The sequence below is a fragment of the Oreochromis aureus genome, linkage group 22 (assembly GCF_013358895.1).
Source record: "Oreochromis aureus strain Israel breed Guangdong linkage group 22, ZZ_aureus, whole genome shotgun sequence".
NCBI classification, from domain to species: domain Eukaryota; kingdom Metazoa; phylum Chordata; class Actinopteri; order Cichliformes; family Cichlidae; genus Oreochromis; species Oreochromis aureus.
This window is the reverse complement of record NC_052962.1, coordinates 32,148,119-32,164,311: the sequence shown is the minus strand read 5'-3', so window position 1 is coordinate 32,164,311 and position 16,193 is coordinate 32,148,119. Positions and strand designations below refer to the sequence as shown.

General features: G+C 41.4%; 2 protein-coding genes across 2 annotated transcripts in view; one reads left to right on the top strand and one right to left on the bottom strand.

The window, feature by feature from the left end:
* The window catches only part of col11a2 (collagen, type XI, alpha 2), a 47,429-nt gene extending 45,585 nt beyond the window's left edge, over positions 1-1,844 (top strand). Inside the window, exon 67 of the mRNA XM_039605833.1 lies at positions 140-1,844. Within this exon, the coding sequence (XP_039461767.1) occupies positions 140-286 (147 nt within the window). The 3' untranslated portion in view covers positions 287-1,844. The remainder of the gene's footprint in view (positions 1-139) is intronic.
* A 1,745-nt stretch (positions 1,845-3,589) lies between these two features.
* hsd17b8 (hydroxysteroid (17-beta) dehydrogenase 8) lies at positions 3,590-15,932 on the bottom strand. The gene is made up of 9 exons (XM_039605217.1): positions 15,878-15,932; positions 14,757-14,959; positions 14,564-14,680; positions 14,277-14,372; positions 13,430-13,515; positions 13,271-13,355; positions 4,621-4,663; positions 3,872-3,946; positions 3,590-3,778 (listed from the first exon to the last, which is right to left on the bottom strand). Exons 1-9 carry the CDS (start codon positions 15,921-15,923, stop codon positions 3,759-3,761), a joined length of 771 nt encoding a protein of 256 aa, XP_039461151.1. The 5' UTR covers positions 15,924-15,932; the 3' UTR covers positions 3,590-3,758.
* Between the last annotated feature and the right edge of the window lie 261 nt (positions 15,933-16,193).

Here is a 16,193-nt window from a genome sequence, read left to right as displayed (position 1 = left end):
GTCTGTTTTATATAAAGAGAAGAACCACATCTGCTCTGACTTCAGCCTTCTTTTCAAACTAATGTGCCAACTTACACAAACTTTATAAACCTTTTTCAATTTGTGTTTTTCTGACGTGTGTCTCTGTGTCTCTTCTCAGTATCGTAAGGGCTTCGACAGGACGGTCCTGGAGATCAGCACGCCACAGCTGGAGCATCTTCCTCTGCGGGATATCAAGGTGTCAGACTTTGGGGAGAAAAACCAGCAGTTTGGTTTTGAAGTGGGACCTGTTTGTTTCCAAGCCTAAGAACACAAACACACACAATACACACAAACACACACACACTTAGAGACACACTTATATATGAAAAAAACATTCATTCCCAGTAATTTGTAAATTAATTTGTAAATGATATAAAACACACACACACACACACACACTTACATATGCAGTTGCTGTTGTGAGACAAACACGCGCTCACAGTAAAGTGCGTGCCCGGGAAACCAACATCCTCCCAACAATTAATGGACGTCAAAAAACAAAAAAAGAGGAGAGAAATCTGAAAAACTCGTGGAGAGGAAACCTTCGACCGGCCGCGAGAAACGAAGATAAAACCAGGAGGGAGCGTTCTTCAACATAAAACAGTGTTTTCTTTAACGTCACCGACCTGAGAGCGAGCCGGCCACCTGAGGTCCGAAGCCCCCGTCTCTGATGCCCCCTCTACCTCCCCATCCAACATCTCCTCCCAGAAACGGGTCACACTCTTTCCCACTTCTTTAATCGACATTCACTCTGCAGGCAGCATGACTGACGGTCGCTCGGGCTGTGAGAGGCTCCCGTGCAGCCGCCTTTATCTGTGATGCAGTTAAAATCACATGAAAGCAAAACAGGAGACAAACGTGACCATAAAACAACAGCCAGAGGTCAGAAACGTTCCCCTGATGCTGTAGATGAAGCTCTTTGTGAGGTCATCAGGGGCGACTCTTCAGTCATGCTGTTTACAGTAACATTCAGATCTTTTTACACTTTAAGGAACCAAAGAATTAATGACACCAGCAGAAACACAGGGAACTGAGCACCGAGGTTAACGTGTGGTGAGGTGCAGGACAATCCCTCCTCCACCCGAGAGGAGCGAGACCGCGCTGAGCCGATGTGATGCATGCACGAGGCAGGAGAGACGTGTGATCAGTGAAATCAAAGCCATTCATTTTGTAAACTGTGCTAAATGCAGTGCTGTTGTATTTGCATGCTGCTGGTGCCTTTTTTTAAAGACCTGATTCTTTAAATCACTCCTCACCGAGGCCGCTAACACCACGCCGCTCCGGTGTTTGCTGAGTCTGGACTCTTTGTTGTTTTGCATCAGTGTTTAAACATGTCTGAGCTTCAGATCCCTCCTGTTTTTCCAGCAGCAGCGAATAAAAATGCACGCTTTTACTGACCTGTGTGGCAAGGTGCTAATTACACAAACGTGTCAAAGGTGTAGTGTCCACTCCGACTCCTTCCTGTAGTCTCTTCTAATTCATGAAGCTTGTACCTGGGGAAGATGTGCATTACATACCATTTGTACAGAAATAGTGATATTCTATTGTATTTATTTAAAACTAACAGGGTGCTTTGAGATTAAAAAAACAAGAACCAACCAATATTTCAGTCACATGTGGTTTGTATTTATTTCCTGCAGCTGACACTTGAAGGTCAAACTCACCGCGGTGCTCCGCCCTGTTCAGACTCCTTTTGTACGGAATAAAAATAAGAATCTGTGGCCACACGTTACTGTAAGATCCCGTCTTAGTGTTTGCATCGACTGTACTGTGCTGTTACATCCTGCTTCCACTGTAATGATTAAACGGTGACTCTCCACCTCTGTCACGTCCCTGTCCTTGCTGCTGTTTCACTTGTTGGCTTTTGCAGGTTTGCAATCGCGGAACAACTTTTTACTTAAAGTCTGCATCGATCTGAGCTGTGATGGTAAAAATACTGAGGCACGGTTTACATTTCTGAACCACCACGGGGGAGAGAGGCTGTGAGAGGCAGGGGGGCGAAGGTCGTCGCCACTGTGGGATGGAAAGTGAAAAATGATGAGGTGATTTAATTCTGGGGTTCTGGTTTTATTTGTTTGTGCTTTTTTAAATATATATAGCAGGAAACCGGAGGATGGATGACCGAAAAACCCAAAACCAAAGAAATCTGCCCTCCTCCAGAGAGAATGACCTCAACTATTTGTTTGTTTTTATTGTGTTGAAGCCATTTCAACATAAAAATATGGTGCTGAAAAAAGAAAAAAGTATTTTATGTCTGTAAGTAATTTTTTAAAATTCTTGTTTCTGTAATATATAATCTTTTTAAAAAGAGCTGCTTGACTCTTGTTTTTCTTCCAAACTGCTGTCATGATTTTACTGCACAGGGCCACAAGGTGTCGCTATTTGTCAAAGTACTTGTTCATAGGCAACAACATAGGGAACAATGTCTATTAATAATGTATTTTAAATGCTTTATTATTTAGCAGTTTAAAGAGCTCTACAGGTTTTCTTGGTAATTATGTTTTTATTTCTGTGCATTTTTTTATTAATTTATCTTCTGGATCAGCTTCATGTTTTGTTTTTTGACTTTAATGTATTTTCCCAAAATCTTTAGTAGCATAATCTGCATTGGTGACAATATTAATTTATGTCTTGGTAATATAACAAAATATCCTTAACTTCAAATTGTTTATGTGCTCTCCATTAATTATTTATTGCGGTCTACTTTAGTGATTGCTGTTTCTATTTGTTACTAGAAGGTGAAACAGCGACATCTTGTGGCCATTCTGAAATTATGCCCCTGTTTTCCTCTTTATTTAGATCAGCATCAGTTTGGTTTCATCACTAGTCACAGACTTTTAAAGAACTGGGATTAACTCGTTAACCTCATTAGCTTAACTTTGTTCTCTGCAAGTAATTATTTCAAAATGCTTTCAGACATTTTATGTGTTTTTGAGTAAAGACAGGATTGTTTGAGAACTGCTAGCTTCACTTTTTATATACGGGTCAGTTTTTCTTTGCTCGAGTTTTTCACAGACAGATTTTGGCATCGTTATTGTTTTTCTCTCCTCCTCTCAGCGGCTGTATTTAAACTTCTAAAACCAAGACAAGCCCAGCTGTGTCACTACAGAGGGGGGACGTAATGTGCTGGTACGTCGTCTTTGAGATTATGGGTCCTGTTTCCAAACTCACATGTTTAGCTGAGAAACAGCATCTGCTGAAGACGACTCAAAGTGAAAACTGCTGTGGTTTCAACAATAAAAGACAGAAAAACTGCAGCACAGATGGAGCAAAGATGCTTCTGATTATGAAACAAACAGCCCTGAAAGGCCTGCCAGCAGCTCAGCTCAGAGTTAAACACCTGCAACATCTGAGGACGCTCAGCCTTCAGGTTCAAACTCTGTGTTCTGACCTTTGACCTCCAACAATGTTTTTAAAGCCAGAGTTATTATGTAAACCTTCTCAGAGAAGACAGGAAGCCTGAGGAGGCTCTGGTGGTGATGGTGGTGTGGAGACACTAAAAACTAAAACATGCCTGTAACTCGAAAGCAGCAGGTGCAAACCAGCTGTGCCCCAAAAACACACAAACAAGCTTCATTTATATTCAGTATTACATTCTAGTGTTTATTAAGACAACATGTGACAGGGTCACATCAAAATTACAAAAACATTCACACAATCAAAATCAAGTCAAAAAATAATAATTAGGTAGAAACTAGTCTCACAGTCTTCAGTCACGCGCTCGCCGGACGGCTGATTTAACCCATGAAAAGTCCGCCTGACAAAGAAAGACGAGTCCTGATGTGTTGGCATTCTCGTTAAACTGAAAACATTTGTCATATGAAATGAAAAGTTTATAGAGAAACTGCACCTGTCACTTCGATGCTGGCTCCGGTGATGTACTGAGAGTCGTCCGAGGCGAGGAAGGCGCAGACATCAGCGACCTCTGGAGGACACAAAGAGACGATCAGCTGATCTTTTTAATAAATTAACTTTAGTTTGTTTTATGAGGCCATGCAAACGTTCACCTTCATGCTACCAACATTCTCTGAGTTACAGCTGTCACGGAGCACCGGCTGGGCTGAAATTATGCATTTTTCAATATGCATTATTTATTTCAGCATTTTTGAGCCCTCTAAACTTTTTGTTCAGAATTGAAAAACACATTTGTTTGAAAAACTTCAACTCGTCAATCGTTTTTTTCCCCGCTGTGAGTGTCACAGTGTAAACTCTAAAACTGCATCATCCTAATGAAGCAGTGTAACAGAAACAGATGTTTGATCTGTTTCTCGTTATTCTCTGAGAAAAACGCAAAAAAGTGAATTTTGGCTGTATTTTGAACGGTTGTTTCACCGTGTGTGACACAGTTTCAGTGTGACTCCTGTTTTCTAACACAGTCCTATTTTAACACTCGTTAAAGTGGCTGATGACTCTAAAATGCAGAAACACTGATGTTCTCATGTTCCATATATATGTTTGGACAAATCACACTCATCTAACAGCTTTAGGTTCATTTAAACGCAGCTGGTGTCGGTGTGGCCGGAGCAGAAGGACACATGCATGAATCTGATGTCCTGGATGAAGAGTGACAGTGAAAAGCATCAGTGATGTGAAACTGACCTGCCGGCTCGCCCATCCTTCCCAGAGGCACCAAGGACTCGATCTGAAACACAAACATGGCTGCAGCTTCACTGACAAGCAGAAAGTAAATACAGTGGCTTGCAAAAGTATTCGGCCCCCTTGAACTTTTCCACATTTTGTCACATTACAGCCACAAACATGAATCAATTTTATTGGAATTCCACGTGAAAGACCAATACAAAGTGGTGTACACGTGAGAAGTGGAACGAAAATCATACATGATTCCAAACATTTTTACAAATAAATAACTGAAAAGTGGGGTGTGAGTAATTATTCAGCCCCTGAGTCAATACTTTGTAGAACCACCTTTTGCTGCAATAACAGCTGCCAGTCTTTTAGGGTATGTCTCTACCAGCTTTGCACATCTAGAGACTGAAATCCTTGCCCATTCTTCTTTGCAAAACAGCTCCACAACTGCCCCTGACGGCCTCAGACGTTGTCTCAGAGAATATTGGGAGCAACAACACCATGAAGTCCAAAGAACACACCAGACAGGTCAGGGATAAAGTTATTGAGAAATTTAAAGCAGGCTTAGGCTACAAAAGATTTCCCAAGCCTTGAACATCCCACGGAGCACTGTTCAAGCCATCATTCAGAAATGGAAGGAGTATGGCACAACTGTAAACCTACCAAGACAAGGCCGTCCACCTAAACTCACAGGCCGAACAAGGAGAGCGCTGATCAGAAATGCAGCCAAGAGGCCCATGGTGACTCTGGACGAGCTGCAGAGATCTACAGCTCAGGTGGGGGAATCTGTCCATAGGACAACTATTAGTCGTGCACTGCACAAAGTTGGCCGTTATGGAAGAGTGGCAAGAAGAAAGCCATTGTTAACAGAAAACCATAAGAAGTCCTGTTTGCAGTTTGCCACAAGCCATGTGGGGACACAGCAAACATGTGGAAGAAGGTGCTCTGCTCAGATGAGACCAAATGGAACTTTTGGCCAAAATGCAAAACGCTATGTGTGGCGGAAAACTAACACTGCACATCACTCTGAACACACCATCCCCACTGTCAAATATGGTGGTGGCAGCATCATGCTCTGGGGGTGCTCTTCAGCAGGGACAGGGAAGCTGGTCAGAGTTGACGGGAAGATGGATGGAGCCTGTAGAATTATAGGGATTATTTTACATAACCATCATCTTTGTCATTGCATTAATTATCATTTCATCAAAGTGTTTATTGAAGCTGCTGGCATTATGTTATAATTTATATTATAGGGGTTATCATAATCAAATATTAACATGTTTATTACAGGTGCAGTTATAACTACTTTAAAATGATTGAGTTAAATATATATGTATCATAACTCATATGCTGAGTATATTGGTACAGTAAAATAGTAGCTGAGCAAAGGCCTGAATGTATTCAGCTTCTTGTGGTATTTGAGTTTGCTTAGTTACAGGTGACGGAAGGATGTCCAGTCCATGGTGACCTCAAAGGCCTTAGGTCATCACCATATTCGGAAGAGTATGCCACAAGGAGGAACCTCTATGTTGCATTTAATTCTTAAAATACATGAATGTTCTGTACATGCAAATTAGGTGCTTGTAAACGCAAGAAGGGGCGTTACAATACCCTGATGTTATAAAAGCAATCTAGAGTGTATTTTGGGTAGAGATGTACAACTGTTTGGCAGTTTACACCTCTCCACGCCATGCGTGCATTCATTAAAATCAATTGTTTGATTGACCTCTTCTGACCATCATTGTTTTACTCTCATCCTCAATTTCGGACCCGTAACATTTGGTGCATTGGCCGAGGGTTGAGGGAGAAAAGTTGGAGGTTGAGACTGAGAGGGTCCAAGGTGCTCAAACAGGCAGACACGAGTCAGTGGTCGAAGTGAGTGGACATAAGTCGGCTTATTCAAAGGTAAGGCACTACCTGTTGAATTATTTCCAAACAGTGCTGAATTGGTTATGACAAAATTAAAAGTCTACTCACTGAAAATTACTGGTAAAGGTCTGTTTTGATTTTGGTGAAAATCTCATGAGAAGTTGAAGTTGAAGTAATGATAAGTTATAAGTAAAAGTGAGTTAGAGTCTCACTAAAGGTACCGGGTTAAAGTCCCAAAGGAATAAGAATAAAGAGGATTTAGAATAAAGAGGATTTAGAATAAAGAGAATTTAGAATAATAGGTAATTGGTGAAGTTTGTGACATTAAAGTCTCAATTGAATATAAAGCCGGGCTTGGACACCGATATGGTGGGTTTGTGATTTTGGGGTGTCTTCAAAATAATTAAATTGTATAGAACGAGACTCTGGGAGTCTAACAAGTGCATTTGTCGGAAGGTGACGCTCCAATTTGTCGGTGACGATCGACATCTTCCTTGGGAGGGATAGTTCACTTGGCAAGTGTGGAGAACAACGACGCTCCAAAATAGCCACTGACTGGGTCAGTTTACCGTCCGGGACGGTGGTTTGCACTTTTTGGTCAGTAGAAACCGGGTTTCGGGCGTGTAACTTTTAACTTAAAAACTGGGAAGCCTGGGATGTGAAATGTCCCCAAAACAGAGCTTTTCGGCAGGGGTTGAGTTGGTTGACGCTTTTAAATTGTGTAGGGTCTTAGATATGTGACCACGGCCCGGGGCCGAGACTGGTTAAATTGATGACAAAAAACTCAGGGAGTTTATCGGTCGGACCGTTAATTTAAAAATTGTCTAAATTGTGTAGGTTTTGAAATGAGAGGCCTAAAATCTGTGCAGTTGTAATCATAGGACGTCTGTGTAAATAGATTAAGAGACTTGTCTGAGTCTGAGAGTCAGGCTGGTATTATTTTTAGATTGTGTGTGTGTGAGAATGCAAATAAGGCAGCTGAGAGGTCAATAGAGTATGAGGAAGTTAATAGGGACTGCTAGACATTGCTGATGCATGTACTTAAGACGCTGGTTTTGTTTATTACAATATGTAAGTAAAGTTTTATTTCTTGCCATGACTGTATGACTTTTTGAGGGGTTTTGAGATAGGATACATAAACTGTTGATACTTAAGACCGTTACCTGGGTTCTGAGAACTGAAATTGAATTTGAGATAATTTAATTAATAAAAAGATGTCTGTAAGTTTATGTGTGTTTTGGGGTGTCAAGTAAGATGTTTTAGGATTTTAGATGGGTTCTGTTTCAGTTTGAGATAATATATACAGTTACATTTTCTGTGTGTGTGTTGTTGAGTGACAACATGCGCAGTTTAAATTGGGCGCTGTTCCTTCCTCTTTTTAGTTTCAAAACACAAAGGCTGTTAGATTAAAAATTACTTTGTGAGGAACGGTTTGACTTTTGACTAGGGAAATAATATGCTTACTTTTGGGTCTATGAAGATGAGAGGTTGAGTTTATTTTTCTGTTTAAAACACATAAGTATATGCACTTAGTACACCCACTCAAGAAATGATTGTGTGATTGATGCTACAAACTGACCTAAAGAATGGTGATGTGTGTGGAGAAGTCTTAGTTGTCCTGATGTGTGAAAGAGCGCTATTAAAATGTGTGTGAGTGAAATGAAGGCATATGGTTTTTTAGTAGAATTACTGATTATTTGTAGATTGTGAAATTAAAAGGAAGTCTCTGCAGAAGCTGTAGAAACAGGAAACCGTGTGTGTGTGTGTGGGACAGGAAATGCATGCCCATAAAAAGGGAAGCTCACGGTGACAAGTGTGCACCCAGAGTAGAGAGAGAGAGTTAACTCTAGGCACATGAAGCAAATGAAGCCTTTAAGAAAAAATGAATATAATACTAATTATATGGTTTAGTGTGTCAATACAGGTGGGCGTCTTTCAACTTTGCAACCTTGAGTTCAGCAGCAGAAAAGTAGATTAAAAGAATTGGGAAAATAAGCCAGTCTTTGGCTCGAAATTGTGCGGCTGGATCTCTCACTTTGTCCCTGAAGCGGAGAAGAAGTTCAAAGGACAGTTAATCGCCTGATGAAGACCGATAGAACATCGTGGACTTGAATACAGCAGGCAAACGGCAGTGCCACTGATCCAGTAACACTGATGACGACTGACGACCAGCAGCAGCATGTAAGAGTAATGTAACATGTACTGTGAAAATACAGGCTGGGCAGTTGAACAGTGGGATAAAGAATTGTGGAAGAGCACTGGACATTGAGTGATATTTTGCCATGCTGGGACTTAATCTGAAAGAAAGACTGTAAAGAAACAGAGAAGAAGACAACAGCTGAGTTGAGACTGTGTTTGCGGGAGCTTTGAAGCCCGAACAGGACATTGTGCAGAGAGGACCAGTGAGAGATGAAGCTGGACGAGTTTGATCTGCGAGAATATAGGATATAATTGGATTGAAAATTGAAGCCTGAACTCATGAATTGTTTAGGGATGTCCACCATAGCATAACAAAGAGGTAAACATTAGAAAAGGTAAGAATAATGAACGAAAATAATTGTCATTACCTTAATGAATAGAAAACACACATACAAATTGTTACATGTGAGATTATTTTTGATATGAATCAGAAGTGAGATAGTTTGAATCTAAAGCTCAGTGGTGAAATGCATAAATTAAATATGAATATATAGGATGCAATGAAGAAACAGCTTACACGTAGTGTACATTAACATGAATACATCGCAAGGCAACGAAGAACTCAATGAATTAATTTAATGAAGAAGCAGTTTACACCCAATTAACATAAAATGCAGGGAAGAACACGCTTACATACATGGCATAATTGGTATTTTTGACTAGAAAAAGAGAAATGGGTCGTTTAGGCGTCCGTGATAATAATGAAAATGTTTTAGTTTGTTATTTTTAGGGGCAAGCAGACCTGGACCAATTCTCCAGATCCAGGAGTCGGACGAAACTACAGGTTAACATGAATGGATATGTTAAGGCAAGTTTCTGGTTGAATTGTTTACAGTGTCCAGGAACCTGACAGCAAGCCCTAACTGGTGGTGGAAGACCAGCAGGGCTGTGATTTAAGGTGGGGAAGTAAAGTTTGGGTTAGTAATTCGGGGAAAGAAAAAACTGACTGCTTAACTGGAGAATTGGGAAGGAGTCTGGGAGACTGCGAAGCCATAGATGCAAAATACCACACACAAACAGAAAATGCATTAACCTTACAAAGACAAGCTCATGAAGCTTGTCTAATCAAAGCTTGATGCATAGAGACATTGATTGAAAACCCGGCTAAGAACACAAGCGTATGCAATGAAGATCAGCTTGCTGGTTGTATGAGTGAGAGAATGGTGTGAATGTTTAATAAAATAAATGGAAATTAACAGAAGAAAAGTGATTAAAGCAGTTTTATAAGAGTGAGTTAGGAGTGCTTTTGCACTGATTGATAAAAGTAAGTGATTAGTATAGAAAGAAAATGAAAATAATTCAATAAGGTGTTAAGGTTTCAACATGCATTTCTGTTGAAGGTGCAGATTTGGACAAGAAATTTATAATTTAGTGTTGACACATTGTTATAACGTGTTTATATTTTAGGCTGAATCTAAGTATGGTGAAGTGTCTAAGGGGACATGGTTGTGTGTAAAACGGTGCAGTTTGGACAAGGTTTTCAGTGCGTTGAATGGGTGAAATTTAAGATGGTTTAAGATTTTTTGGGGCTGTTGTTTTTCATTTTAATAGAGGGAGTTTTGATAAACATGGACATGTCTAAAAGGGCCCATAGTTTTTATAACAGTGCACTTAGAAAAACCTGTCAGGTGATTTTGTTTTGTACTTTGATGAGCTAACAATCAGCTCTCTTTTTCTCATTTTGCTCTAAGCAGGCCTGGAAGAGAGTGAACTGACGGCGCGGACAAATTACCAAGTAAGGATTGCAGCGAGTCAATCCAGTCAAAAGTATAGAGAACTATTTTCCTAAAAAGGAAAACGAAATAAAACAAATGATTGAGCTCATTTTGCTGATGTGGAGCATCTGATGACGTGCGCAGAGGGCTGCAGTATCAGCAAAAAATATCATGTGTGAATGCATGTGAGTGAATGCGAGTGATCGGACCAAGAGGGGAAATAAATAAAAGGTTGACAAACAGGAGGAGTGGAAGACTTAAATCTGGGGATGCTGATTTTGGGATATTGATGTGTGCGTTGAGAAAATTATTTACTGGGGTTGGATTATGTTATTACATTATAGAATGCTAAATGCTAAAAGGGAAACATTGATGTAACTTAAGTTACCATGAACGGAGGGGACACATGATTAATAACTGTTCTGTGTAAGTTTATTTTGGGTTAGAACACAGGTTGGATCATAAGTGGAGAAACTGAGTATAAAAGGTGATGTTCTGGTTAACACACAGGCTTTTGTTTCTAGGACGTTTCAAGGATGCAGGCTGTGGATGGAGCCAAGAAAGGATTTGACATGATGATTAATTTGATTTCATTCCTTAAACACAGGTTTAAGCTCCGGAGCATTTATACATAATATGATAGGACTAAACTTTTCTTTTAATTCGCTAACCTGAGTGAAGGATTTTGAGTTTGTAACACATGAGATGTGTCACAAAAAGGGGGGTGTTAATATATGCGATTAGCTACATGAAAGGTGCTCTTTTAGGGTTACTAAGCAAATGTCTACGTGACCTTTCTGAGTTCTGAGAATAACTCTGTTAAGTTGACAGGAAACACGTCGGAACAGCCATATAGGGCAAATGTGTTGGAGCTTGTAATTAAATGTGGGACTTGAAAAGAGGAAGCAAATTTGGTACAGGACGTACTTGAGATGATCAGACGAGAGAAGGAGAAGGTCAGGAATAGTTTAAACTAAGATTGAGAAAGTAAATGGGTTAAAAGGGGGTGTAGCTTCAGGGCAGTTCACAGCCTGGCGTAAACGCAAGGTGCTGTCACACAGCTTAAGTTATTTGGTTGACTTATTTTATGACAAAATAATAACAAATAAAGAACAATACAGAATCCAAATACAGGGCAATCTCGGAAGAAAACCTCTTGGAGTCTGCAAAAGACTTGAGACTGGGGCGGAGGTTCACCTTCCAGCAGGACAACGACCCTAAACATAAAGCCAGGGCAACAATGGAATGGTTTAAAACAAAACATATCCATGTGTTAGAATGGCCCAGTCAAAGTCCAGATCTAAATCCAATCGAGAATCTGTGGCAAAATCTGAAAACTGCTGTTCACAAACGCTGTCCATCTAATCTGACTGAGCTGGAGCTGTTTTGCAGTGAAGAATGGGCAAGAATTTCAGTCTGTAGATGTGCAAAGCTGGTAGAGACATACCCTAAAAGACTGGCAGCTGTATGTGCAGCAAAAGGTGGTTCTACAAAGTATTGACTCAGGGGGCTGAATAATTACGCACACCCCACTTTTCAGTTATTTATTAGTAAAAAATGTTTGGAATCATGTATGATTTTCGTTCCACTTCTCACGTGTACACCACTTTGTATTGGTCTTTCACCTGGAATTCCAATAAAATTGATTCATGTTTGTGGCTGTAATGTGACAAAATGTGGAAAAGTTCAAGGGGGCCGAATACTTTTGCAAGCCACTGTATATATGTTGGCAGCTTTGTTTCAGTCACAATATTTTTATGAGTTTTTATGATATTTAACAGCTCGCTGCAGTGATCCGACTCCATGAAAATGTTTTGAAAAAAGGAAAAAACTAAAATAATCAAATGTTTTATTTTAGCTTCACGTCACATTCAGCAGGTACCTGTGTGTGTGTGTGTCTGTGTGTGTGTGTCTGTGTGTGTGTGTCTGTGTGTGTTTGTGTCTCTGTGTCTGTGTGTCTGTGTCTGTGTGTGTCTGTGTGTGTGTCTGTGTCTGTGTGTCTGTGTGTCTGTGTGTGTGTCTGTGTGTGTGTCTGTGTCTGTGTGTGTGTCTGTGTCTGTGTGTGTGTGTGTGTGTGTGTGTGTGTCTGTGTGTGTGTGTGTGTGTCTCTGTGTGTGTGTGTGTGTGTGTGTGTGTGTGTGTGTGTGTGTGTGTGTGTGTGTGTGTCTCTGTGTCTGTGTGTGTGTGTGTGTGTGTGTTTGTCTCTGTGTCTGTGTCTGTGTGTGTGTCTGTGTCTGTGTGTCTGTGTCTGTGTGTGTGTCTGTGTGTGTCTGTGTGTGTGTCTGTGTGTCTGTGTCTGTGTGTGTGTCTGTGTCTGTGTGTGTCTGTGTGTGTGTCTGTGTGTCTGTGTGTGTGTGTGTGTGTCTGTGTCTGTGTGTGTGTGTGTGTGTGTGTGTGTGTGTGTGTGTGTGTCTCTGTGTCTGTGTGTGTGTGTGTGTGTGTTTGTCTCTGTGTGTGTGTGTGTGTGTGTGTTTGTGTCTCTGTGTCTGTGTCTGTGTGTGTGTGTGTGTGTCTCTGTGTTTGTCTCTCTGTGTGTGTGTGTGTGTGTGTGTGTGTGTGTGTGTGTGTGTCTCTGTGTTTGTGTCTGTGTGTGTGTGTGTGTGTGTGTGTGTCTCTGTGTCTGTGTGTGTGTGTGTGTGTATGTGTCTGTGTGTGTGTGTCTCTGTGTGTGTGTGTGTGTGTGTGTGTGTGTGTGTGTGTGTCTGTGTGTGTGTGTGTGTGTGTGTGTGTGTGTGTGTGTGTGTGTGTGTGTGTGTGTCTCTGTGTCTGTGTGTGTGTGTGTATATGTGTCTGTGTGTGTGTGTCCCTGTGTGTGTGTGTCTGTGTGTGTGTGTGTCTGTGTGTGTGTGTGTGTGTGTGTGTGTGTGTGTGTGTTGTACCTTGCTAATAACCTTCTCTGGCACTTTATCTGTCATTGGAGTCGTAATGAACCCCGGCAGCACGCAGTTACAGCGAATCCCAAACCTGGAGGGAGAGAGGCGGAGACACAGGTGAGTTTCCGGTCAGCTCATGCGCCTCGCTGCATCACTTTATTTTACCTGCTGAGCTCTTTGGCGGCGGTCCTTGTTAAACCCTCGACTCCAGCTTTAGAGGCAGCGTAGTTAGCCTGACCGATGTTTCCTACCTGCAAACAACAACCACAACACAGACATGAGACCCCATAAACCATAATGGACCCGCAGAGAGAGGAACACCTGCAGTGGATTTTAAAGCTGCTTCAGGAATACAATATCTTTCATGCGTCTTTTACTTTGAAAACTTCAAAGGCAAAAAACTCAGACATCATCTGCAGGATCATGTACTGCACTTCTACCTGAAGCCAGCACAAACACAAGATCCAATTCTGAGTTGGAGCTTTTATTTACACAAATATATCAATTAAGATGTAAAAATAAAATGTAAATACAATTAATTTCAAACAGATGTGAAGAAGCTCAAAAAAAGTCAAGCAGGAAAATAAACTGACACTGAAACTGTCGTGACTCGATCGTCTCACAGGACACTGAATGCATGTCGACTAAAGCAGAGCTGCAGGACGAGTCACTGCTGAGACTTCAGTCTGCTGTCAGCTCAGCTTCACTCTCAGAGTAAAAAATAAGAGTTTCATTAATAATGTGCAGGTTTGGAACCAGAGACATAAACAGGACAGTTTATACAGAACTGTAAACTCAAAGCCTGCCTACAGGTTTATGTTTGGGTGTTTTTTTAATTCTGTGTGTGTAAACAGAATAATGACCAATGAGATTTTTTTCTGTCTTTAATTCTTTTTGTTATTTTATTTTCTCCCTTTAAATTAAACTAAAGAACAAAAATCTCCAACTTTGACTCATTTTTTTATGTTTCTGTACAAAACTGTGACCCAAACCGCGCCTGCTCATATCTCACCTTTCCCACGATGCTGCCCACAGTAATGATGGATCCTTTGGGCGCTCCACAGGCCACCAGAGCCTGAGCGACCGCCTGAGTGATCAAGAATGAACCCTGGGAGAGAAAAATGAATCGTTTCACTCTGATCTAACACAAGATTCAAATATATTTTTCCCTGTGAGCTCGAGTGGATTTAATCACTAACAGGAAACAAATAAACAGCCCGTCACTGTTCTGTCTCTCAGTCGTCTCTCAGCCTGCAGTGTGAGATGGAGGAGAAGCTGCCAGGTGTCAGCACCGCCTACCTTCAGGTTGATCTGGATGACTTTATCAAACTGCTCCTCCTCCATGTTGAGCAGGAAGTCGTCCTGAGTGATGCCGGCTGCGTTCACGCACACCGAGGGAGGCTGGAAGTACCGAGTCTGCAGGAGGAAGGAGCTTACGTTAAAGAAGGAGGAGGAGGAAAAGACGAACACGCAGCAGGAGCGTTGTTCTCACCTGCACGCTCGTTACCAGCTTCTTGATGCTCTCTTTACACGACACGTCCACTACAGCCGCCATGTGGACCTGCCCTCTGAGGTCGCTCTGCAGACTCCCCAGCGTCTCATTGGCCGACTCCTCGCTGAGGTCGGCGATCACCACGGAGGCGCCCTCAGAGGCCAAACGCTGGCACACCGCCCGCCCGATCCCACTGCCTCCACCTGGGTGGGAAGAGAGGAGCGTGAAGTCAGAGCAGAAGCAGAGAGGAGGAAACAGCAGCCTGAGACGTTGCTGTCTGAGGCATCAGGAGCTCAGGATGTTTCTGAAATGAAAACAAAAAAAAGTCCCCACAAAAACATCTGGACTAGAGTTAGTTGTGAAAACACGACTGCAGGGCTCTCAGGTCCACTCAAAGCTTCCTGCTCTGATTAAACATCCACATTTAATAGTTTAGGAGCTGCTGATGTGCTGCCTGCCTGGAAATGAACGTTTCTGATGTTTGTGTTTCCTGTTTTAAAATGAAAGGTTGGGATTTACTACAAATGACTTAAACATGAGGAGCAAAGGACAGGAAACTAACCTGAGCTACAATAAAAACATTATCTCCACTAAAACACAATATGAACTCACATTTTCTCCACAGGTGAAATTTATTATGCATCAGATGTTGAGCTGGAGCCTGAATTTTAATCTCTTTATAACCTGCAAGCAGCCTAAACTCTGAATAATTAATTAGTGTGCATTAAAAATAATGTATTGTTATCTTTGGGAATATTTGGTAGAGAAACTGACCGGAAGAAGGAGTGGGCTATATGAACGATCCTTTCGCCTTTCCTGTCGTCAGTTTATTCCACGGCAACAATAACCGAGCTGCACAGATGCGTCTAATTATATATGAATCAGCTGCTGCTGAATACTTTCAACAGCTTCACATGATACAAAATAAATCTCCTTAGTTTGAACGTCAGTCTGAAACTTCACAGCTCCTCTGAAGTCGCAGAGAAGTTTAATGAAGAGCGAGTTTCCTTCAGCTGCGGAGATAACGGAGAAAACCTCTCCCGGTTTAACGGAGCAAAAACATCTGAGACAAAAAGATGTTTATTTCTCTGTGAATGATCTGTAATAAAACATAAACTAACCGGTGACCAGCGTCAACCTTGAGATGAGCCTTGTGGCAGCCGCCATGACAGTTTGCTGTTGTTGTAGTTTCAGGTTTGTCCATCAGGCGGCGATAAAAAAGAGAAAACCCAACATCATCAGTAAAAGAATAAAAGTCAATACAGGCATTTTATTTTGAAATCGATACCGGTGTTGGGCCAAAAAGTGACCGTCTATCAAAAATGTTGTGTATGTTTTTTATGTGTAATGTCTTTACCTAAAATGTCAAATAGACTGTAGTCAACAGGATTTACACAGCGGTTCTATCTAAAAACAAATAAATGCCCTGTTTTTTAG